This window comes from Oncorhynchus keta, chromosome 8 (genome assembly GCF_023373465.1).
Source record: "Oncorhynchus keta strain PuntledgeMale-10-30-2019 chromosome 8, Oket_V2, whole genome shotgun sequence".
NCBI lineage: Eukaryota > Metazoa > Chordata > Actinopteri > Salmoniformes > Salmonidae > Oncorhynchus > Oncorhynchus keta.
The window spans coordinates 17,901,327-17,927,877 of NC_068428.1; the positions used below are offsets into that span (position 1 = coordinate 17,901,327).

Consider the following 26,551-nt stretch of genomic DNA (forward strand, 5'->3'; position numbering starts at 1 on the left):
AGCCCACCCCAAATGCCAAATCCCACACCAAGCCCACCCCAAATGCCAAATCCCACACCAAGCCCACCCCAAATGCCAAATCCCACACCAAGCCCACCCCAAATGCCACATCCCACACCAAGCCCACCCCAAATACCACATCCCACACCAAGCCCACCCCAAATGCCACAACCCACACCAAGCCCACCCCAAATGCCACATCCCACACCAAGCCCACCCCAAATACCACATCCCACACCAAGCCCACCCCAAATGCCACATCCCACACCAAGCCCACCCCAAATGCCCCACACCAAGCATCCCACACCAAGCCCACCCCAAATGCCACATCCCACACCAAGCCCACCCCAAATACCACATCCCACACCAAGCCCACCCCAAATACCACATCCCACACCAAGCCCACCCCAAATACCACATCCCACACCAAGCCCACCCCAAATACCACATCCCACACCAAGCCCACCCCAAATACCACATCCCACACCAAGCCCACCCCAAATACCACATCCCACACCAAGCCCACCCCAAATACCACATCCCACACCAAGCCCACCCCAAATACCACACCCCACACCAAGCCCACACCAAATACCACATCCCACACCAAGCCCACCCCAAATACCACATCCCACACCAAGCCCACCCCAAATACCACATCCCACACCAAGCCCACCCCAAATACCACATCCCACACCAAGCCCACCCCAAATACCACATCCCACACCAAGCACACCCCAACGGCCAGTTTACAGAATTCCAACTATTTAATTTTTTCACAACTGCCACCAATTTGGTGCCAAAATATTTACAACAAAGACATATTGACATTATAAAATAAGTACAAGTGTGTAAAAAAAAAAGATAAAGGATATTTCATGCTGAAACCCTCATATTAAACACCAATGGTGTTCACTTAGTTGATGGTTTATATCTAGAATCATGTTTTACAGCTTTGTCATTACATTTTAAACAAGATGTCCAGAGATAAGTTCAGAAACCTGTTATAATCTGAAGTACCCCAAAAGGGGTACATATGTCATGTGATACAATAAAAAATTACAATTGAAAGTTACCAAAATTCTGGTAGTTTACTGGTGAACATTGAAAGTTACCAGTAATATACCCTCTCTTTGCAACCCTACATATACCTGAATGTTAAAAATATATCATTCCCCCCCCCCCTTCCAGGTCTGCCTGCTGCGATAGTTGCTACAGTGGTAGCTATTGACAAAAACTCCTATGGGAAAATGGAGTATGGAAAGGGGGACACTGGACAAGGCTCTTCTGAATTGTGAGTCCTGCATCAAGTTCAAGAGATAGCATAACAAATATGACATTCTGTATGTAGATGGAGTCTTAGACTTGTGTAATCCAAGTGTATGTCTTCCCATATGTCAGTTATAGGACCAGAACTATGTACTATAGTCCATAATGTATGTAATATATGTGATATTGGCCCAGCCTTCCAGCTAAAACATGTAAGTTAACCAACGGCAACCAATTTTACTGATGTCTCCTCTCCTGGCCCCTTCCTCCTCCCCTCTTCCTCCTCCCCTCTTCCCAGCTGTTGGATCCGGAGCCATGTGGTGTTCTATGTAACGTGTGTGGGCTACTTCTCTGTCATCTTCCTCCTGAACGTGGCCATGTTCATCGTGGTTATGATCCAGATCTGCGGTCGCAACGGGAAGCGTAGCAACCGCACTCTGCGTGAGGAGGTGCTGAGGAACCTGAGGAGCGTCATCAGTCTCACCTTCCTCCTGGGCATGACCTGGGGCTTCGCCTTCTTCGCCTGGGGACCCGTCAACCTGGCCTTCATGTACCTCTTCTCCATCTCCAACTCACTGCAAGGTACAGCGCCATCCTATGGTGCGCTGTGCACCTTAAAGGAAAATACACAGTAGTGTTGGTTACTAATATGTGAATGTTTGGATCAAAGGTGTCTTTTGTTTATCTTTAAACTCTTGTACGAAGCAGGTCTCTAATGCATTATATGTTAAGACCAAAGGGAGGTTGGTGGCACCTTAATTGGGGAGGACGAGCTCGTGGTAATGCCTGGAGCGGAATTAGTGGAATGGTATCGAATTCATAATGCCATTCCATTAGCACCGTTCCAGACATTATTATGAGCTGTCCTCCCCTCAGCAGCCTCCTGTGGGTAACAATAATAAGTAATCTACTCATTGTCATGTCGTATACTATTTGTTCCACCAGAGGTCTCATTGGTACAACATCTGGCAATTGAAAGACGAACCAAACTTGCTCTCTTTTATTTGTCCTCTCTGTCATCTTCCTTGTTATTAAACAGCATTTCCTCCATTGTTATTTTCTGGCCAACAGGTTTATTCATCTTCATATTCCACTGTGCACTGAAGGAGAATGTCCAGAAACAGTGGAGGAGATACTTGTGTTGTGGCAGATTCCGCCTGGCAGACAACTCAGGTAAAGATCTGACAGGAATCAGACGACAAAGAGACTTCTCCCTCTCAGGAACAATATCTGGCCTGATATTCACAACACTACTATCGTAACAGGTTTTAGGATGAGGGGGGTGAAGTTGCTGTACTTGTACATTGCTAATAAAAGTCCTATGTGATTGTGATAAAGATTCTAAGCTAAAAATCTTGTTAAAATCTTTTCAGTTGACGTTTTATATTGAATCCTGTCTAATGTTAATATAATTCCTATTGAAGTCACTGGAATATAAGCTAGAACATATCTGCACAAGAGTCCAGTAAAAGTGCCCTGTGGACTCACAGTAACAAAGAAAAATGGTTGTTAAAGTATAAAACCTGAGAGGTCTTAGCTTTATACACAGTCAAATTGATATACAGAAACTCCATAAAACTCTGAAGTAACAAAGATCACTTCACTGTTAATTTTGCCTGAATAAGTATGTGTGAAATGTTTCTTGTTGCGTGGCAGACTGGAGCAAGACGGCCACTAACAACACCAAGAAGGTCAGCTCAGACACGGTGGGGAAGTCCCTGTCCTCCAGCTCTTTTGGCTCCAGTACAGCAAACTGGACTTCCAAGGCCAAAGCAACTCTAAACCCCTTTGCAAAGCGCAACAGTAATGCAGGTAAGACACTATGGGAGGGTCTAATATTGAGCCACACACAGCGGTTTGTTTACTTTCAGTTGGTCTGTTTCATTGATCCACATTTTGTTCATACCAACGTTTACTTTTTGTAGTTATGAAAAGAAGGATACTTTACACAACCTTTTCTCCCCTTCATATTTATTTACAAAAAATATACAGTACCAGTCAAAAGTTTGGACACGCCTACTCATTTTATTTTATTTCATTCTTTTTTTTAACCATTTTACCATTTTCATTGTAGAATAATAGTAAAGAACCAAGAATGTGCAAAGCTGTCATCAAGATAAAGGGTGGCTAATATATTTTGATTTGTTTCACACTTTTTTGGTTACTCCATGATTCCATATTTGTTATTTCATAGTTTGGATGTCTTCACTATTATTTTGCAATGTAGAAAATAGTCAAATAAAGACAAATCCTTGAATGAGTAGGTGTGTCCAAGCTTTTGGTACTGTATGTCTACAAGGACTGTGTGAAACATTTGTTTTCTTGCTTTTAGTGTACAATAGTTATTCCTGGGCTACATGGTGGCTGACCTCCTGTATGTATTTATGTTTGTGGTGTGTGTAGATGTAGCCCACCAATAGCACGAAGGAAAACCTCCTGAGGTAAACTGAACTGCATCAAAGCCAGCCTGACTCCATGCTTTCTTACAGTGTGATGTGATGTTGTGTTATTGGCCTTTCACCTTTAGAACATGAAGGCCTGGATTCAACCTAACAGCTGGGCGTGTGCACTTTTCCTTAACACTGGTGTGTCTCACAGAACAATAACACATTTTACCGTTTAAAACAGAAATATTGTGTTGACATTAACACAAAAATTGGCAAGTGTGCATTTAGTTTCGATGCCAAATGCTTCCTTTGATAGTTAGATTGAATCCAGACTGAATGGTGACATGAAGACCCTGTATGACAAAGACCTCTATTCTGCCATTGTTCTCTCTAAAGTCAATGAAAAACATTTTGAGATTTCCATCAAAGATAATATGCTATAACAACTTAATAACATTCATGTTTAACTTGGTTTAAACATGGACATGAAGTAATATAAATACAGTTGTAGTAATATCATCTGACCAATAAGAGAGTTTGGCAGATGAGCTGCTTTGCTTTCTTCTCAGTGGTTCTAGATGTCACTCACTCACTCACTCACTCACTCACTCACTCACTCACTCACTCACTCACTCACTCACTCACTCACTCACTCACTCACTCACTCACTCACTCATACCACACTAATTCTGCTCCCCTAGGATGCCTCTGTTTTCTGCTAGCAGCAATGATACCACAGTAAAACACACAGCTTGCATTTCAGCATTCAACTGTCACATGGAAAATTGTAGACGTGTGTGTTTGTGTGCATCCCTGACCCATTGGATGGAGATAGTGTGATCACCCTCACCTATACTTTACAGCCAAATGCACAATTCAAGCATGACGTTTGTGCCTTATTACATGTGTCTCCACAGACCTTGTGATAATAAGATGATTAATGACCTAATTATCTTGATTTCACGGAGATCTCAGGTAATGTGAAAGATCATTTGTCAAGAGAAAATCATTGTGCATCCGTGTCAGGCGTACAATGCAGTACACTATCCTATTGTTTCCAGATGTGTGCCTTGGTGAGATAATCTGCAATTTACTCTGTGATGTTGTCATATTGTACTGATCCAACGATTAATGGCATCCCCCTGCTAATGGACTAATCTAGTCTTGACAGAGCCTATAAAGCAGTGGGTGAGAAACGAAGGGGTGAGAATCATGTGTGAAGCTGCCACCGAGGTGTCCTACAATACCTTACTTGACATTGCGGAATAAACTTTGTTTTATTGTGGACACTCTTTAAGGAGTAATAGGATGGGTTCAGTGTACACTCTTTAAGGAGTAATAGGGTTCAGTGTACACACTTTAAGGAGGACCTTACATTACCTCATCAAGAACACATGTGCAATGTGAGGACTACTGAGTGTATGAGATAAGTTGATAACTGGTTTGGTGAAATAACAGGATCAAAGTGAGGATGCCAATTCATGAATAACCAGTGATTAATATGTGATCGTGATTATAGCTGTTTGTCTCTCAAACTGAAAATAGACATACATATCGTGTCAGGAGTGAGGAGACAGCCAGCGGTTCTGTTACTAAAGATGCCAAAGGCTTTGCATAGGCTGTGTTCTGTGCTTAATTGACCCACTCAAGTCATTCTATTCAAAACCTCCAATGGATGTTTTAGCCCTGACATTATCAAATGACCAACCCAAATGTATTATCACTTGGCAAACGAAGCAAGAATAAGGCAAAAACAGATGGAAGCGGTTCAAGCATGTTGGAAAGATACACAGATATGTGTAGTTGTCCGTTGTGCGCGGTTGACTTTCAAGATTGTTTGAATGTGCATGCATGTATAGGAATGAATTCTACCAGAATGCAGAGATGCATGAGAATTGTTGCTCAGAAAATATTGGGACTTCATTTAAACAAGCACTAAATACAGGGAAATTCTTGAGGGAAACCTGTTTCAGTCTTCCAGAGATTTGAGATTGGGACGGAACTAGACATAAACCTAAACTTTAAACATTTTCTAAGCTAAAGAAACATGCTGTGTTACAGGAAAACACAGGCAAATCATCTTTGCAAAGCCTATTCATTAGAATGGTTTAAAATGAGTGCCACATATTCAACCTACAATCATATATACACAATCATTGTATATAGATTTAGGGCCCAATTCAATCAGATCCGCTTTAGCCAACATCCGCATAACTGATGTTTTGATGGTGTCGAAGGTGGAACTGCATTAGAGCTGTCAAATCCACAAGCGGCTCCAGGCATTATACCTAAAGAGGACATTGCCATTGGCTGTACGGAGTTGCATTAAGATAAATTTCATGCAGCCTTTGTGGCTTCGTGACAATGATCGCAAGAGCAGCTGCTCACCGATTTCACAGCTCCAACACAGTTCCAACTCCGACGCAGCCAAAACATCTGCTAATCGGGTGTCTGCTATCACCGGTCAACGCTCGATCTGATTGAATCTAGGCCTAAGATCTACTTTGTGTATGTGTTCAGTGATGTGGTTTTCACTCGCTTATTTTTCAATTGTCTTTTGCTATTAGTTTTGTGCCATTGTGAGCTTAAGGAAAGAAAATAATGAAATGTACTGTGCACTATTGTTAAAGAGCACAAAGATCAGTGTGTTGTTTCTGAACCTTGACATTATCTCTCCTCACCTTTGGACAGGTAAAGGTTACTCCAACCAGACCAATCCTAAAAGTGTCTCCTTGGATGGTGAGGCCTCCTCTTCCTCCTCCTCCATCATCCCAGTGCACCAAGTCATTGATAAGGTCAAAGGTTACTGCTCGGCGCGCTCTGACAACTTCTACAAGAACATCATCATGTCGGACAGCTTCAGCCACAGCACCAAGTTCTAGACCACCCAGCACTTCTCTTCTTCTCCCTGCTTTTTCTGCTAGCCCCTAACCAGTGGTGATCTCCCCCAGTCCACAGTCTCACCCCAGGGTTGTAGCTTCCAGAGCAGCAGGGCTGTATTGTTTTTACTGTACAATATTTGACTTAATCAGCTGGTCCAGTCAATGAGATGTACTGAAAAGGGAAGTGGGAAATGCATAGTTCTGTAGAAAAGGGAAGGGCTAAGCGGAGAATGGAGTTTGGGATTTACATACTGTGACATTAATCTTTAACTGGCTATGTGTTGTGTAAATATTTATGGTATATCTAATACGCCCACTATAATTGATTCTCAGTTGGTGTTGCACATGCCTTGGGTTTTCAGTAGGGTCACCTTTCCTGTACAGAACTATCAACAATCTTAACTGTTCTGTTCTCATTCTGCGATCTGTAGAAATCCAGTATGAGCAACAGGGAAGCAAAATCCTCCAATCTGGACCAAATATTCAGGCTTAGGCCTATATTTCAAACCCAAAGACTACCAAACGTGAGGGAGTTTTTAAAAGCTGTAGCATTGTCAACGTGTGCTCAAAAGGAACAGGTTGAGGTGTAGTTCTGGCTTTAGTCATCTATTTGTGAATCCTGTGTGTGTTTATTTGCTGGAAAGCAATGTTATGTTCCTTTACAGTGCCTTGCATGAGGAGGTTTTGCATAAAGTACTTTATCTTGGTCAGCGTACCAACATCATCATCACGACTATGTTATATTTGTCATGTATATATTTTTTAAACCTTCAGATGCTCTACTACTGAATAACACATGCATAAATGGATGTCTGGTATTGGTCCATTCACTACTACTTCATTTTGGTCACTTCGATTTAGGACAACCTCTGTGGGTGACCTGTGTTTAAAGTGTCATTTAGTCTGACCCTTCTATGGATAGAGGTTACCAGAGCCATGTATTTACAATATATATATGGCTGTAGAAGTTACTAAACCCGCAGCCATTAAACTTAGATTTGGTAAGAGAGTTTCATAAACATTCCACATTGAATTGTTCCGCAGTACAGCAACTCACAACATACTGTAATGATTGAAAAGGGACGACAAAACACTGGCATTATTTGTTCATCCACGTTCATGCCAACATTTTAAAGTGGCAACATGTTAATCTGCTCTTCCATGTTGCTTTAGTTAGCTTAATATGGTAGTCTTATTTTCCCACCAATAGGGGAACTGAATATATTGCATTACGTTAAATGTTGCTGTGTGAGCTATTGTTGTTTGTGTTTGTGAAGCGATGGAACAATGTTGTTTAAAAGTGTCTTTATATTTATTTCTATAGAGCTTTTTGCATTTGTTATTCCTCTTGAATCCCCAATGCCATTTGATCAGGACTATGCCCCTGGATAGATTGATATACTGTTTTTGGAAAGATGGACCTTGGTGGGCAAACAAAGCTTCGCTCTTGACCTGGGCAGGCGAACTGGGCCAGTTATATTTTGGAAGCAGTCAGTGTTTTCAACTGTTCTTTTCCAGCATCAGGAAAATAATCGGAGCATCAATGAGAAATTCCCTCAGGGGCCAAATTTCAAGAGGTAATGTGGTGTTGAACAGATTTGGGGTCTTCATTTCAAGAACGTGTGGGAAGGGATTACAGTGGGTTGAGATCGTAAGATGGCGTTCTCATCTTTACAATGAATTGGAAAATGACTGCTGGCATCATCTTTATACATATTTGAATAAGATATCCCAAAATACACATTTCCCAATATTCAACAAAGTAGTTATCAACCTTTATCAAGTCATGTTATTTGTTATAGGCTATTATTTAGAGGTGCACATTGTTCTATCAATGCAGAGAGAATCCAGACATCATTTTCTCTGATTCATTCGTACATTTCCCTAATAATTAAATAATGTTTCCAGGACAAAGAGCTAGGAAATTACAATGGTTAGATCCAAACCAATATTGTACTTAGATGTATCACTGATTTAATATGGATGGTCTGGGTCTATTTGAAAACATTCTCCAAACCCTGTTATTCGTTTTTCCACAACTTTTGTCAATAATATATTTTCTTGAAGCTGTCTCTGTATGTCTCAACACCATTGATGAATTGTGTTTCACCAATAAAGGCAATTAAAAGAACTGAAATGTACAAAGGTGACTCCAGCTAATTGTCTTTATGATAACCCTAATATTTGTCATATACGGTCATATACAGTGCCTTGCAAAAGAATTCATCCCCCTTGGCGTTTTTCCTATTTTGTTGCATTACAACCTGTAATTTAAATGGATTTTTCTTTGGATTTCATGTAATGGTCATACACAAAATAGCCCAAATTGGTGAAGTGAAATGGAAAAAATAACTTGTTTTAAAAAATTCAACAAAAAAAAACTGAAAAGTGGTGCGTTCATATGTATTCAGCCCCTTTGCTAAAAAGCCCCTATATAAGATATGGTGCCATCAATACCTTCAGAAGTCACATAATTAGTTAAATAAAGTCCACCTGTGTGCAATCTAAGTGTCACATGATCTCAGTATATATACACCTGTTCTGAAAGACCCCAGAGACTGCAACACCACTAAGCAAAGGGCACCACCAGGCAAGCGGCACCATGAAGTCCAAGGAGCTCGACAAGGTTCTGGAGAAGTACAGATCAGGGTTGGGTTATAAAAAAAACATTCAGAAACTTTGAACCATTAAATCCATTAAATCCATTATAAAAAATGGAAAGAATATGGCACCACAACAAACCTGCCAAGAGAGGCAACAAAGAGACCAAAGATAACCCTGAAGGAGCTGCAAAGCTGCACAACGGAGATTGGAGTATCTGTCCATAGGACCACTTAAAGCCGTACACTCCACATAGCTGGGCTTTATGGAAGAGTGGCCAGAAAAAAACCATTGCTTAAAGAATAAAATATGCAAACAAATTTGGTGTTCACCAAAAGGGAGACTCCCCAAACATATGGAAGAAGGTACTGGTCAGATGAGACTAAAATTGAGCTTTTTGGCCATCAAGGAAAACGCTATGTCTGACACAAACCCAACACCTCTGATCACCCCGAGAACACCATGTTTTTAATGGGCAGGGACTGGGAAACTGGTCAGAATTGAAGGAATGATGGATGGCACTAAATACAGGGAAATTCTTGAGGGAAACCTGTTTCAGTCTTCCAGAGAATTGAGTTTGGGACGGAGGTTCACCTTCCAGGAGGACAATGACCCTAAGCATACTGCTAAAGCAACACTTGAGTGGTTTAAGGGGAAACATTTAAATGTCTTGGAATGGCCTTGTCAAAGCCCAGACCTCAATCCAAATGAGTATCCGTGGTATGACTTTAAGATTGCTGTACACCAGCAGGAAACCATCCAATTTGAAGGAGCTGGAGCAGTTTTGCCTTCAAGAATGGGCAAAAGTACTGACTTTGGGGGGAGGGGTGAATAGTTATGCACGTTCAAGTTTTCTGGTTGTTTGTCTTCTTTCTTGTTTGTTTCACAAGAAAAATATTTTGCATCTTGAAAGCAGTAGGAGTGTTGTGTAATTCAAATGATACAAACACCCCCCAAAATCAATTTTAATTCCAGGTTGTAAGGCAACAAAATAGGCTAAATGTCAAGGGGTGAATTCTTTCGGCAGCCACTGTACATAGGTACCAGATTAACTTGATGCAAGACGTAACAACTACGAGAATTAGATTTATTTTGTCTTTTTATATTTTATATTTTTTTATTCCATCCTTTCTCCCTTTACTCTTACTGTCTGCCTCTTCTCTGCACAATCAACAAGTCTTTACAATATGGTTTACTCAGAAGATCCAATATATGGTTTGTTGCGTACAGTGAGGTCCAAAGGTATTTGGACATTGATACATTGTTTGTTGTTTTGGCTCTGTACTCCAGCACTTTGGATTTTAAATGATACAATGACTGACGATAAAGTGCAGAGTGACAGCTTTATTTTGAGGGTATTTTCATCTATATCAGGTGAACTATTTAGAAACTACAGCACTTTTTGTACATAGTCCCCCCATTTTAGGGAACCAAATGTATTTGGACAAATTCACTTATGTGTGTATTCAAAATGAAGGTTTAGATATTAGTAACATACACTACTAAACTTGCATACATGTACATAAGTATGGGTCGCCTATAGCTCTCCAGTTATCTGCCTGTTGTTCTGACTTGTTTTACAGTAGCCTACCTAAGACTGAAGGGTGGCTCACGGAGAACAAACAACAATGACAAAAAGGCAGTCAACATTGTCGGGTTTTAAAATAGGTACCTAGAGCTGTGGAAACATTTAGCCTTCCCCATTAATCTCAACCATAATTTTGCTCCTGTTTGATGCCAGGGCTCCTTGGCACAGACACTTTTATTGGCCTGCAGCAGCCCTGCCTACCCTTCTCTCATCCCCTCCTCTCCTCCACAATGTGGAGACAGGGTTCACTCACAACAATTATCTGGAAGGAATTCATTCCCCGACAACTTCAACTGGCTGTGTGGGAGTATGACGGTGTCTGTTCCTTCCCAGACATGGCACTGATGTGGTAGGGGCAGTCAGAGTCAACAAGGTATCAGCAGCCAAAAAACAGAATTGAAGAAAGGAACTCAGAGAAATGGAAGGGTAATTACACAACCAGATGATTGGGCCATTTAGAAACTCAGTCTGGCTAGACAGACAACGTTACTGGTTACACTGATCTGCAGGTCACATATGCTACCCACCAAGGTTACTACAATTGTATGTACCGGTTGTAACATTCTATACATGCACTCCAAGATGTATTTATTTGGACGGTGAAGGTTAAACTTTTAATTTGGCTCTATACTCTTCGCATGTTGGATTGGAGATCCAATGTTTCACATGAGGCAACAGCACAGAATGTCACCTTTTATTTGAGGGTATTTTCATACATATCTGATTTACCATTTAGAAATGAATGCGCTTTGTGTATTTATTCCCCCCAGTTGAAGGTGTCAATAGTGTTTGGACAAATCCACTTAGGGACCGACTCTGACTTAGGAAATGTACGCCTTTCTTACGTAAGCCTTTCCTATGCACCTCTCAGTTGGTCTCCAGACTTACCTTATGAAGGTGCATAACAGGCGTTGTAGGCGTCGTTCCGTTGCGCATGATGAATACTTTTAATGTGACCGCTGAAAACTCTCACACTTGATTGCCAACAGATTTCCTTGTGTAGTTTTCATTCAAATAGGGTTTTCAGTACATTTATCTTAAGCCAATCCTTTATTAAATATCGTGCATCTCATACTTAAGTTCAAGGTCAGAATAGGCATAGAGGAATAATTTAGTACAACTCCGGTTGAAATTGGCCCATTATAGTGTATTCAATTTAGTCAAAAGTTGTATTTGGTCCCATATTGCTAGCACGCAATGACTACATCAAGCTTGTGACTCTTGTGGATGCTACTGTACCATGATTATGGATAATTCTGAATGAATTGTGAATAATGATGAGTGAGAAAGTTACTGAGGCATAAATATCATACCCCCAAAAAAAAATGCTAACCTCCCCTGTTATTGGTAATGGTGAGAGGTTAGCATGTCTTGGGGGCATCTGTTTCATCATTATTCACGATTCATTATCCGTAATAATGTTGGCATCCACAATAATATAAAAGTGTTCAGAAACATATTATTTTCTTATTTACAATAAAAGTGACTCCAAAATGACACAATAGATTATTTATCATTCATTAATATTGGGTGCAACATAATCTGAAACACAAGCAAAACAAACTGCAAATGTGATTTGTTTCAGGAAACTAGGCATATAATGCGCATCACTACTTCACAGGAGACCCATTTGAACTTAATTATTTTTTTTAATAAAAATGTGTTTTTTTTTGGCAGAAATGCCTTCTGCAACATGTGTACTTTCATATGCCTTAAAGTAAATCACTCAAATGTTATTGGTCACATACACATTTTTAGCAGATGTTATTGCGGGTGTAGCGAAGTGCTTGTGTTCCTTGCTCCAACAGTGCAGTAGTATCTAACAATTCACAACAATACACACAAAACTAAAAGTAAAAGAATGGAATTAAGAAATACATAAATACTAGGACGAGCAATGTCGGAGTGGCATTGACTAAAATACAGTAGAATAGAATACAGTATATACAAGTGGCCAGTGATTCCATGTCTATGTATATAGGGCGAGCAAGGTTGAATAACCGGCTGGTAGCCGGCTAGTGATGGCTATTTCACAGTATGATGACCTTGAGATAGAAGCTGTTTTTCAGTCTCTCGGTCACAGCTTTGATGCACTTGTACTTACCTTGCCTTCTGGATGATAGCGGGGTGAACAGGCCGTGGCTGTGGTGGTTGATGTCCTTGATGATCTTTTTGGCCTTCCTGTGACATCAGTTGCTGTAGGTGTCCTGGAGGGCAGGCAAGCAGACCGCACCACCCTCTGGAGAGCCCTGCGGTAACAGGCGGTGCAGTTTCCATACCAGGCAGTGATACAGCCCAACTGGATGCTCTCAATTGTGCATCAGTAAAAGTTTGTGAGGGTCTTAGGGTCCAAGACAAATTTCTTCAGCCTCCTGAAACTTGATGATTAAGTTGGAGGCGTGTGTGGCCACACAGTCATCAGTGAACAGGGAGTACAGGAGGGGGCTGAGCACGCACCCTTGTGGGGACCCTGTGTTGAGTATCAGAGAAGTGGAGGTGTTGTTTCCTACCATCACCACCTGGGAGCGGCCCGTCAGGAAGTGGAAGAATTGTGTCAGGATTAAGCTGTCCCACTTTTTGCATTTCTGTCTTTTGTAACCTTGTTCGACCTCTATCCAGCATAGTATTATCCCAACACAAGATGCATTTCTGATATCCTCAAGATGATAATATAACAACAAAGTGTGAATTGAATTGTCCTTGGGATACAATTAGGACGATATTAATGGTGACCCAGTTTATTACCCTGCTGTCCCAGTTCAATATATGCAAACTGAAAATATGATTTTGGCTAAGTATACACAAATGGGTGTGTAATGCCTCCTTTGAATAGGATATAAACATTTGATATTTTTGTGTGATTAGGCAACATCTTGGGCATTTCAGAAGTGTATCATGTGTGGGGTTAAGTTTTTGGATAGATATCAAAAGATGTTAGAGAAGACCGAAAGGCAAAACGTTTTTCTGAATTCACCCTACTGCTTCCTGTTAGTAAGGGCTATATGAATGGCATTAATTGTCATTGAATGTTCCTGTGGTTGAGGAGACTGCATTCACAGTCAACGCTGTATACTGTACGTAGGCTCAAATGGAAATGACCATGACAATTTAACATGGATCATCTGCGATACTTGGGCAATAAGGATGGAATCCAGTCCTTAATGTGCTTAATGCTCTGTGTTGGTGTTGTAAAATCACAATGAGAAAGGAATCATTTCCAGACAGTAAAATATAATTATCAGCTTAGCTGTCTCAAGACAGGACATCACCGTAGTTCCTAAGGATGAGCGATTGCTGTCTGGCTGCAGTACTGTGCAACATGATCATAAGTACTTGACATTTGGGCAGTGGAGTGTATTCATAGATTCCAAGGGAAGCCAATCTTCCCCAAAACATTTACAAAGAAAAATATATAAAAAGGTACAAAATAATTTATCTTTTGTCTCTCTGTGTTTCATATATTTCCTTCAATTCGCAAGAAGCTGAATATACAGTTGAAGTCGGAAGTTTACATACACCTTAGCCAAATACATTTAAACTCTGGACATTTAATCTTAGTAAAAATTCCCTGTTTTAGGTCAGTTCGGATCACCAATGTATTTTAAGAATGTGAAATGTCAGAATAATAGTAGAGAGAATGATTTATTTCAGCTTTTATTTCTTTTATCACATTCCCAGTGGGTCAGTAGTTTACATGCACTCAATTAGTATTTAGTAGCATTTAGTTTTGGGTAGCATTCCACAAGCTTCCCACAATAAGTTTGGTGAATTTTGGCCCGTTCCTCCGGACAGAGCTGGTGTTACTGAGTCAGATTTGTAGGCCTCCTTGCTCGCACACACTTTTTCAGTTCTGATCACACATTTTCTATAGGATTGAGGTCAGGGCTTTGTGATGGTCACTCCAATACCTTGACTTTGTTGTCCTTAAGCCATTTTGCCGCAACTTTGGAAGTATGCTTGGGGTCATTGTCCATTTGGAAGACCCATTTGCGACCAAGCTTTAACTTCCTGACTGATGTCTTGAGATGTTGCTTCAATATATCCACAGAATTTTCTTCCCACATAATGGTATCTATTTTGTGAAGTGCACCATTCCCTCCTGCAGCAATGCACCTCCACAACATGATGCTGCCACCCTCGTGCTTCACAGTTGGGATGGTGTTCTTCAGCTTGCAAGCCTCCCCCTTTTTCCACCAAAGTACACCTCAAATTGACTCAAATGATGTCAATTAGCCTATCAAAAGCTTCTTAAGCCATGACATAATTTTATTTAATTTTCCAAGCTGTTTCAAGGCACAGTCAACTTAGTGTATGTAAACTTCTGACCCACTGGAATTGTGATACAGTGAATTATAAGTGAAATAATCTGTCTGTAAACAATTGTTGGAAACATTACTTGTGTCATGTGTAGCAGTGTGATGTTGTTCCCCTAGATTATGCATCAAGTTGCACACAAGGACAAATTCAAATCGGCCAGTTCAACAGGGGATGTTAATAATTTGATAATAATTCAGTGTGTTTTTATTTATTTAATTACAGCTGCATAGCTAATGCTATTATTTGGTGTACAAACACTTGTTCATATCAATATTGTACATACACGTGATTGTAAAAGTTTTGTATATTTTGGTTTGGCCCATCGCGGGTTATCTGTATTTCCGTACCCCCTCTTTTGCCTGACCTTGGCTCCGAAATGGTTCAATATAAAACCATGGTAATGTTACACAATGTGCTGTAATGCAACCATAAGTTTGTTACAATGTGGACAATATAAAGATTGATGTTAACAAGTTTCACTGAACTCGCTAACTAGGGTATCTATTGTAACTTGTGAGTACTTGGGACAGTGTTTGAGTGAGTGTCCATGTGCTTGCGCAGGTGCCTGATAGCTATGACTGCGCCACGGGCTAAAATATTGTGTGTTGTCTTCGTGTGCAGGGCAAATAAAAATAATTCAACCAGCAGACCTTCAGTCGTGGCAGTGTCCTAATTAACAGTACACAATGCAGAACAAACCACGCTACACATGCACAAAGTAGATGTCCTAACAGACTTGCCAAAACTATAGTTTGATAACAAGAAATTTGTGGAGTGGTTGAAAAACGAGTTTTAATGACTCCAACCTAGGTGTTTGTAAACTTGCGATTTCAACTGTATCTCCCCTGAAGAAAACATCCGAGCAAACGAAACAGTGCCCCTCTGTCTCTGTATGTGTAGCCCATTTATCTGATTCTGTCTGGTCAAAAGAGTATGACATTGTTGCCGCTGTTAGCATCGAATGCAAGGGAATCCAGCAAGCATTTGTGACCCACTGCCTCGATTCGGTCAAATGTAGCAAAATTTGAAATGGTGTTTTTTTACATTGGATAAAAGTAGAGATTCAGAGTTACAAAAGGATATATCCTACACTACAGTTGAGGAACAATGGGAAAGTAATTCTGCTTTGAAAGTTTAAAAACTTGAAACCCCATCTTTGAGAAAATGCGCCTTGAATGTTTTGGTACACCTATCGGAGAGCTCTTCTTTGTCTACACCTATTTAGCATTGTTCACTCCCTCTTGAGCATTAGAAACCACCCATCTCCTTAAGGATTCGCATGTGAGGCCATGTGCTCAATACTGTAGAGTGAGTAAACTAGTGTAGTAAACAACCAAAGATTTTGAAACAAAAAGTGGAGAAAGTAGTAGCCTACACTAAGTAAACATACACCTTATCTAGTCCTTGGCCTTTACCCTAATCTGACTTTAAAAGTGTCCAGATAAAAATATTTGATAATTATTAGATGATGCTTACCCAGACACTTGTCTAAATTGAAGGATTGTGTGAAAGAAATGCTATAACCACCCCCAGCCACATCTATCTAAGTGGATGGGTCACTATTGTCTAGACATGTACACATGGAATGCAATAGAAGGCCGAGTCTTTTGTTTAGACATGTACTTAGTTAGCTCGTTAGCTAAACAATTAACCATAATTCCAACCTATAGCTACAGTACAAATGGATTGTCATAGCAAGCCACTATGCATGAAATTCTGGAATATGAATCTGCAGGTAGCTAAAGCTTAACCAACAAGGCTCAAGAATGTGTAGGTAACAACACATCTGGCCCAATGATCCACAACACGGGGACCCCTCAGGGGTGCATGCTCAGTCCCTTCCTGTACTCCCTGTTCACTCATGACTGCATGGCCAGGCATGAATTGAACACCATCATTCATTTTGCCGATGACACAACAGTGGTAGGCCTGACAATGATGAGACAGCCTACTGTATAAGGAGGAGGTCAGAGACCTGTCCGTGTGATGCCAGGATAACAACCTCTCCCTCAACGTGATCAAGACAAAGGAGATGATTGTGGACTACAGGAAAAGAGGACTGAGCACGCCCCCATTCTCATCAACTAGGCTGTAGTGTGGCAGGTTGAGAGCTTAAAGTTCCTTGGTGTCCACATCACCAACAAACTATCACGGTCAAAACACACCATGACAGTCATGAAAAGGGCACGACAAAGCCTATTCCCCCTCAGGAGACTGAAAAGATTTGGCATGGGTCCTCAGATCCTCAAAAAGAATTACAGCTGCACCATCGAGAGCATGACTGGTTGCATCACTGCCTGGTATGGCAATGTGTCTGTACCCTTGTGTGTGTCTTTTCACAGTCCCCGTTGTTCCATAAGGTGTATTTTTACCAGTTTTTAAAATCTGATTCTACTGCTTGCATTCGTTACCTGATGTGGAATAGAGTTCCATGTAGTCATGGCTCTATGTAGTACTGTGCGCCTCCCAAAGTCTGTTCTGGACTTGCAGACTGTGAAGAGACCCCTGGTGGCATGTGTGGTGGGGTATGCATGGGTGTCCGAGGTGTGCACAAGTATTTAAAACAGATAGCTCGGTATGTTCAGTTTGTCATCACCTTTTAGAAAAACAAGTAATGATGAAGTCAATCTCTCTTCCACTTTGAGCCATGAGAGATTGACATGCATGCCATTAATGTTAGCTCTCCATGTACATTTAAGGGCCAGCCGTCCTGCCCTGTTCTGAACCAACTGCAATTTTCCCTCTAAGTCCCTCTTTGTGGCACATGACCACACTACTGAACAGTAGTCTAAGTGCGACAAACCTGCCTGTGTTGTTAAGAAGGCAGAGCAGCGCTTTATTATGTAAAAACTTCTCCCCATCTTAGCTACTGTTATATCAATATGTTTTTTTCTTTTTTAAATTTTATCAGTTTTTCTTCCCAAATTCGTGGTATCCAATTGTTTTTAGTAGCTACTATCTTGTCTCATCGCTACAACTCCCGTACGGGCTCGGGAGAAACGAAGGTTGAAAGTCATGCGTCCTCCGATACACAACCCAACCAAGCCACACTGCTTCTTAACACAGTGTGCATCCAACCCGGAAGCCAGCTGCACCAATTTACTATCCAGGGTTACTCCAAGCAGTTTAGTCACCTCAACTTGCTCAATTTCCACATTATTCATTATGAGATGTAGTGGAGGTTTAGGGTTTAGTGAATGATTTGTTCCAAATACAATGCTTTTAGTTTTGGAAATATTTAGGACTAACTTATTCCTTGATACCCATTCCGAAACTAACTGCAGCTCTTTGTTAAGTGTTGCAGTCATTTCAGTTGCTGTAGTAGCTGACATGTATAGTGTTGAGTCATCCGCATAGATTGTCACTCTGGCTTTACTCAAGGCATATGAATTGACAGGATAAACAGCAAACAACGCATAGGATAGTAATACTGTTTTATAATGTATTTTTGTATCTAAGGCCTGCATTTAAAGTCCTGAGTAGTCCTTTCTCTTCGTCTCTGAAGCACCTCTACGGGATCGGTGACCCTAAACCGGGACGGTTGTTGCTAACGTGCGCTAATGTAACTAGATTGACGTTGTAAGTAACAGCCAACTTTCCGGGACATAGACATGTCTTATACGGGCAGAAAGCTTACATTTTTGTTCATCTAACTACACTGTCCAATTTACAGTAGCTGTTACAGTGTAAAAATACCATTGTATTGTTTGAGCAGAGAGCACAACAACAAAATGCTTTTATCACAGCCTCTGGTTTGATATATTCACCTCTGAAGGTAAATAATGTATTCAGTAATCTTGCTCTGATTTGTCATCCTGAGGGTCCCAGAGATAAAAAGTAGCTTTGTTTTGTTTGATAAAATCTATTTTCACGTTATAATGTAGGAACTGGATTCTACAGTTTGAACCCCTGCTGTCTCAGGACCTGAAGCATATCCTTGCTTCAGGTCCTGAGCAACAGGCAGTTAGATTTGGGCATGTCATTTTAGGCAGAATTTTTTTTAAAAAGGGTCCATCCTTAACTGGCATCACCTGCTAAACAACTCCCTGGCACTGCCAAGCATAATATGCAAGTGATTTTATAAAGCATTGTATTTTGTTAAGGTAACATTAACTTAAAATCGTTGCATTTTAAATGATTAATGCCTTTGCATTTATAACGGTGGAATATCCAAGACATCTCGTTTTGGAAAAGCTTTGGCCAATTTTGGTCTTATAAGAAGCAGATGTGAGTTCTAGTTTCACTTAAGCTCCCTGGGCACACTATATATCTGACCCTGAAGATCCATCTGTAATATATGGCCTGATGGGAACTGTCTACAGGAGACATTTGTTTCCACCTCTCCATTTGTTCGATTTTCTGAAGGTACAGTATGTGTGAATTTTGTTCATGCAATACCTCTATTTTTCCAAGAAATTGTTCAAAAGAAAAGGAACTATCATGTTGCATTCAGAGAAAATTGAGAGGCTTCTGGCTTTATATGTTTGTTTATGTTGTGTGTAGAATTTGTCCTACTTGATTATCCTCATGGGACGGTTGGATGTACCGCAGTAATCTATAACAAAACATTGCAAACAACACTGTAAACAATATGAGAGCAAAGTTGAAGAAATTGCAGTAGCATAAAGCCACAAATCATGCATTGAGACACCATGGCCCAATATCCAACGGAACAGAGTTATTTTCCTGTGAGCTGTGAGCACAGCATTGTGGGAGAAGACTAGATAGGGCTGAGGGTGTAATCATGTTCAATCCAGCGGTCCTACAGGCTTCTTCAGGCTGACAGAGAAATGGTCAGCAGGGAGCACAGAGAGGACAAGGTCCATCTCTGATCCCCAAAGCAATGCTCGACCTGACTGTAAGGTGAGCAGAGGAAAGGAGGGGGATGATGATTGGATGACAGCCACTCTTCTTCTGCTCCATAAATGCTGGACAGGCTAGGGCGTTCAGTCAATGAGTTACTCCATTGTAAGGCATGCATGCTGTATATAATGTGCCATAAAACCACAAGGATATAGGGTATGTTGTCATGTATTAGCTATAAAATCATCTATGAAACAATATACAGTTGAAGTCAGAAGTTTACATACACCTTAGTCAACTACATTTAAACTCAGTTTTTCACAATTCCTGACATTTAATCCTAGTAAAAAAAACATTTTTTAGGTCAGTTAGGATCACCAATCTATTTTAAGAATGTGAAATGTCAGAATAATAGTAGAGAGAATGATTTATTTCAGCTCTTATTTCTTTCATCACATTCCCAGTGGGTCAGAAGTTTACATACACTCAATTAGTATTTAGTAGCTTTGCCTTTAAATTGTTTAACTTGGGTCAAATGTTTCAGGTAGCCTTCCACAAGCTTCCCACAATAGGTTGGGTGAATTTAGGCTCATTCCTACTAACAGAGCTGGTGTAACTGAGTCAGGTTTGTAGACCTCCTTGCACCCAAAAATTGCTGCTGCCACCCCCATGCTTCACGGTTGGGATGGTGTTCTTCGGCTTGCAAGCATCCCCCCTTTTCCTCCAAACATAACGATGGTCATTATGGCCAAACAGTTCTATATTGTTCCATCAGACCAGAGGACATTTCTCCAAAAAGTGCAATCTTTGTCCCCATGTGCAGTTGCAAACCGTAGTCTGGAGTTTATTATGGTGGTTTTGGAGCAGTGGTTTCTTCCTTGCTAAACAATTGTTGGAAAAATGACTTGTGTCATGCACAAAGTAGATGTCCTAACCGACTTGCCAAAACTATAGTTTGTTAACAAGAAGTTTGTAGAGTGGTTGAAAAATGAGTTTTAATGACACCAACCTAAGTGTCTGTAAACTTCTGACTTCAACTGTAAATGTTTTACTTTTGGCTATATTGTACAATAACCCACCTGTCCTAGATCACACAGTTTATTTCCTGTCTGGCTTGGCATATAACTCACTGTGAAGAACAACGAACAGCATTGCTTTGCATCTACATCTTTCACTTTCAAACTTCATGACAGAAAACATGTCCAATGGATGTAAGTGGTCAAAACATGTTAAAATGACAGATACTTTTGACAGAGATACAAGACATTTACATTTACTCTCTTAATACTGATCATTTCTGCATTAATGTAACAATATCTGATTTCAAAATTATGTATGTACTGTAATGTTGTAAAGTGGAAATATTTATGTACAGCAATAAAATCATTCAAAAATTATTCACAATGACAAAAAGAAGGCAAAGTTACGACATAATTTCATAAATACATTTCAGACACAGGCCACCATTGTACAATGTTCTTTTGCATCGTATTGTAAAAGAGACCAATGAAAGTGGATGACACATGGAACGAGGGTGGTGTCCATTCTCTCCTTTCAGGTTTCTTGAATTAGTGTTTGTTGGTTCCTTTCATCCGAGATTCCAGCCTTATATCTCTTCTTAAACTTTGTCGCAAACTTCCTCTTGACCAAATCATTTTCACCTCTATGGAAATTAGGACAACAATGACAATTTAAACTCCTTTCCTACCAACACTTGACATGGCATAGCAATGATATTAACACACTTGAAATGTGAATCAAGAACACTTACTCTTTGAGTGTCCGCAAGGCAGAGCAGAAGTGACGACACTCCAAGTCATTTCTCTCCGTGCAGAAGCACCGTCCCACCTCTCTCCTCAGTCGAACAGGGAAAGAGCCCACTCCATATGGCACTATCTGACTAGAGACAAAGTTAGGGGATTGATGAGCACATTTTGTACATGGAAGGATGAACAATCTCTTTGAATGGATGTGTTTCTTAACCTACAAAGGGAACTCAGTGTTTTGTTTTATTTTATCACAGCACAGCACAGGATGTCTGGAATTTTATCTTGAAGCGCTCATAATAGCTCAATATCCTATCACTATTGGCACTCACAAAATGCTTTTACAGAAGCAATTAAGCAGTTACCATGTACTGTATACAACCGCATGACCCTGAAAAGCTGGGCAAACACTGGTGTCTAATGAGCCTCGAGGGTATAATGTACTAAATCTGCCTTACAGGACACAGAGAGGACGGCAGTCTGTAATAACACATTTATATCTCCTGAAGCTGCTCTTTCATTGCTCTGGGAATTAACCTTTATCCTGATGCCAACCAGAGCATGTCTGCCTGCCCGCCATTATGGCTCGATGCCCATCTCATGCCTGGAACATGTTAACAAGACCATGCACACCGTAAAATGATTCCAGATGCCATGCACGGCTCAAAGCATCCCCATCAAACAGGGTCACTTCCTCCCTGTGTTCTCCACACACCATCACACACATGCACTCATCCCTCGCACGCTGAGGCACACACTCACACACATGCACCCATCTATCTGTCGGTAGGTCAGTCGGTCGGTAGGTCAGTCAGTCGGTAGGTCAGTTTGTCAGTCAGAGCAGCCTGCTCTTTAAACACCAACACATCTGCATTCCATACTGTGTTTTTGGCAGCTGTTGAAAGGTGACCCTTTCTTTTCACATCTCTTTCTCCCCGTTGTAGTTTTTTGGACGGTGAATGCCTGTCTCTATGACTGCCAGTAAATGTCCTCAAATTTTTAGGAACTGTGACCTGTCGTAGTTGCTAGAGTTGGCGTTGGAAGTAGATAGCTTGAGTCAACAGAATTTAATAGAAACCACACATGAGTTTCATAAGACCCTATGCTAATTCTGGAAATGAATGGTTATTTGTGAACTTTAATATGAAATATAATATCAGTTCCTAACTGCCGATATCCACCCCTTTGTTTTAATAATGTTTGGTAGGCGGACGTGTGTGGTATTACCAATGATATGATAATGGCAACAACAAGGGATTACATAATTGCATACTACTACTGTGATTCCATGTTTAAACATAGCATAGTACCTCAAATGTATAGGCCTTAGTCTTTAGTAGCTGTTTTTGGCTAACCATGGGGAAGTACAGCATAGTGGCAAACTTATAGAAACCTGGTACTTCCAGAACACATATGAAAGCTCTTTTGGGGAAACAAGGAATTAACAAGAGGACAGATGCTCTAACCACTGCTCCAACTAATTGGATGTGGGATATTTGGGTCAGGAGGTATGTTCAGATCCATCTTATTGTAAGTTGAATGTAGTAAATGTTGAAGAGTTACACTACTTGTTTTTGAAAAATGTGAGTAGATATCTTTATTTATGTTACACAAGAAGCTTCAGCAGAAAAGAGTTGAGAGACATTCTTAGCTGATGATAAACAGTAGCTGCCTCTTATTTTAAATTAAATCCTTGACACTTTGTGGTTTTGAGATTTACAGAGTTCCACAAATCATCCAGCTCCTTACACCCTGATGTGATAATGAAACGCAAAAAAAAAAAAAAAACCCTGTGGCTTCTCACTGCGCTGTCACAACACACCATGGTGCAATACAAAAATCTGATACAGCATGATAATTTATCATTCAAATGTTACGCATTTCCACCTTGTCAATCCACCAAAACTATGTATAGATGTATCTCTGATTTCACAACACAGAGATGTGCCTTCAGGATCTTTCTCGCTATGGTATGTGTTGTGTGATGTTCCTGTGTGAGTGTCTCGACGGACTCACCCAGGAGTGTTGACCCAGACGATGCCGATGTGGCAGAAGTACACACATTCTCTATCCTTCAGGTTCTCACAGGAACAACGCTTCTCCCGCCGAAGGGGCCTGTGGTTAAGCAGCTTCACGGGGCCCTCTGAACCAGGGATGGAGGTGGAGTCTGAGTATGCTGGGAGAATGAGAAAACCCACGAATAAAGCATTATATCAAGATAACACACGCTAATGAACCTTTTACAAGGACATAGGGTACAGAATTGTGAGATTGCGGTCACTCCATTTGTATTCGTTTCTGAAGAACAGTGTGTACTTTAGCTCGCTTGGCACTGCTAATGCTGTTATAATCGTGACACATCAATCCTTTTATGTGCTTCTCATAAGGGCCAATAGTCTATAAAACAATTCACTTATTGAGTGTCCTCCAGCCCTCAGAGTCTACAGGCCATCTTACTGCCACTGGGCTACACCTGGCAACAGACAGCGTTTTATCCAGCCCTCAGAAAGACACTGATCATCACTGGTTATACATTTGATGTCAGTCAGACACACAGTTGAAGTCAGAAGTTTACATACACCTTAGCCAAATAGATTTAATCTCTTGTTCAGAATTGCTGACATTTAACCCTTGTAAAAATTACCTGTTTTAGGTCAGTTAGGATCACCACTTTATTTTAAGAATGTGAAATGTCAGAATAATAGTAGAGATAATGATTTATTTCAGCTTTTATTTCTTTCATCACATTCCCAGTGGGTCAGTAGTTTACATACACTCAATTAGTATTTGGTAGCATTGCCTTTAAATTGTTTAACTTCTGACCCACTGGCCAAAGTGTTTAATGTTTCAGATAGCCTTCCACACGCTTCACAGTTAGGTGAATTTTGACCCACTCCTCTTGACAGAGCTGGTGTAACTGAGTCAGGTTTGTAGGCCTCCTTTCTTGCACACGCATTTTTTCAGTTCTGCCCACAAATGTTTTATAGGATTGAGGTCAGGGCTTTGTGATAGCCACTCCAATACCTTGACTTTGCTGTCATTTTTACCTTTATTTTACTTGGCAAGTCAGTTAAGAACAAATTCTTATTTTCAATGACAGCCTAGGAACAGTGGGTTAACTGCCTGTTCAGGGGCAGAACAACAGATTTGTACCTTGTCAGCTCGGGGATTTGAACTTGCAACCTTTCGGTTACTAGTCCAACGCTCTAACCACTAGGCTGCCCTGACGCCTCATTAAGCCATTTTGCCACACCTTTGGAAGTATGCTTGTCCATTTGGAAGATGCATTTGTGACCAAGCTTTAAATTCCTGACTGATGTCTTGAGATGTTGCTTCAATATATCCACAAAATTTTCCATCCTCATGACACCATCTATTTTGTGAAGTGCACCAGTCCCTCCTGCAGCAAAGCATCCCCCACAACATGATGCGGCTACCCCTGTGCTTCACGGTTGGGATGGTGTTCTTCGGCTTGCATGCCTCCCCCTTTCTCCTCCAAACATAACAATGGTCATTATGGCCAAATAGTTATATTTTTGTTTCATCAGACCAGAGGTCATTTCTCCAAAAAGTACAAACTTTGTCCCCATGTGCAGTTGCCAACCGGCTTTTTTTATGGCGGTTTTGGAGCAGTGGTTTCTTCCTTGCTGAGCGGCCTTTCAGGTTATGTCGATATAGGACTCGTTTTACTGTGGATTTTTATTTTTTTTTATTTTTTTATTTCACCTTTATTTAACCAGGTAGGCTAGTTGAGAACAGGTTCTCATTTGCAACTGCGACCTGGCCAAGATAAAGCATAGCAGTGTGAACAGACAACACAGAGTTACACATGGAGTAAACAATTAACAAGAGAAAAAAGGGGAGTCTATATACAATGTATGCAAAAGGCATGAGGAGGTAGGTAGGTAGGCGAATAATTACAATATTGCAGATTAACACTGGAGTGATAAATGATCAGATGATCATGTACAGGTAGAGATATTGGTGTGCAAAAGAGCAGAAAAGTAAATAAATAAAAACTGTGGGGATGAGGTAGGTGAAAATGGGTGTGCTATTTACCAATAGATTATGTACAGCTGCAGCGATCGGTTAGCTGCTCAGCTAGCTGATGTTTGAAGTTGGTGAGGGAGATAAAAGTCTCCAACTTCAGCGATTTTTGCAATTCGTTCCAGCAGAGTACTGGAACGAAAGGCGGCCGAATGAGGTGTTGGCTTTAGGGATGATCAATGAGATACACCTGCTGGAGCGCGTGCTAGGGATGGGTGTTGCCATCGTGACCAGTGAGCTGAGATAAGGCAGAGCTTTGACTAGCATGGCCTTGTAGATGACCTGGAGCCTGTGGGTCTGGCAACGAATATGTAGCGAGGGCCAGCCGACTAGAGCATACAAGTCGCAGTGGTGGGTAGTATAAGGTGCTTTAGTGACAAAACGGATGGCACTGTGATAAACTGCATCCAGTTTGCTGAGAAGAGTGTTGGAAGCAATTTTGTAGATGACGTCGCCGAAGTCGAGGATCGGTAGGATAGTCAGTTTTACTAGGATATAGATACTTTTCCTCCAGCATCTTCACAATGTCCTTTGCTGTTGTTCTGGGATTGATTTGCACTTTTCGCACCAAAGTACGTTCATCTCTAGCAGACAGAATGCATCTCCTTCCTTCCTGAGCGGTATGACGGCTGCGTGGCCCCATGGTGTTTATACTTGCATACTATTGTTTGTACAGATGAATGTGGTACCCTCAGGTGTTTGGAAATTGACCCCAAGGATGACCCAGACTTGTGGAGGTCTACAATGTTTTTTCTGAGGTCTTGGCTGATTTCTTTTGATTTTCCCATGATGTCAAGCAAAGAGGCACTGAGGTTGAAGGAAGCCATTGAAATACATCCACAGGTACACCTCCAATTGACTGAAATTATGTCAATTAGCCTATCAGAAGCT

General features: G+C 40.8%; 2 protein-coding genes across 29 annotated transcripts in view; one reads left to right on the forward strand and one right to left on the reverse strand.

Annotated features, from left to right (window-relative positions):
- Positions 1-8,669, forward strand: part of LOC118386916 (adhesion G-protein coupled receptor G6-like) — a 64,808-nt gene extending 56,139 nt beyond the window's left edge. For 23 of the 24 annotated variants that reach the window (XM_052523641.1, XM_052523644.1, XM_052523636.1 and 20 more), the window contains 5 exons: positions 1,192-1,294; positions 1,568-1,851; positions 2,341-2,442; positions 2,926-3,081; positions 6,348-8,669. In XM_052523641.1, coding sequence (XP_052379601.1) covers positions 1,192-1,294; positions 1,568-1,851; positions 2,341-2,442; positions 2,926-3,081; positions 6,348-6,538 — 836 coding nt within the window. In that variant the 3' untranslated portion in view covers positions 6,539-8,669. Of the gene's footprint in view, positions 1-1,191; positions 1,295-1,567; positions 1,852-2,340; positions 2,443-2,925; positions 3,082-3,672; positions 3,711-6,347 lie in introns of all 24 variants that reach the window. The other variant, XM_052523642.1, reaches the window with a different exon arrangement.
- Positions 1-26,551, reverse strand: part of LOC118387195 (endothelin-1-like) — a 308,791-nt gene that overhangs the window by 274,293 nt on the left and 7,947 nt on the right. For 3 of the 5 annotated variants that reach the window (XR_008140776.1, XR_008140777.1, XR_008140775.1), the window contains exons 2-4: positions 23,630-23,789; positions 21,619-21,747; positions 20,483-21,510 (exon numbers count right to left, since the gene is read on the reverse strand). Coding sequence is in view for 2 of the 5 variants with exons in the window: in XM_035775365.2 (XP_035631258.1) it covers positions 21,402-21,510; positions 21,619-21,747; positions 23,630-23,789 (398 nt within the window). In the remaining 3 variants the exon portion in view is untranslated. Of the gene's footprint in view, positions 1-19,519; positions 21,511-21,618; positions 21,748-23,629; positions 23,790-26,551 lie in introns of those variants that run through there. The other 2 variants (XM_035775365.2, XM_035775366.2) reach the window with 1 other exon arrangement.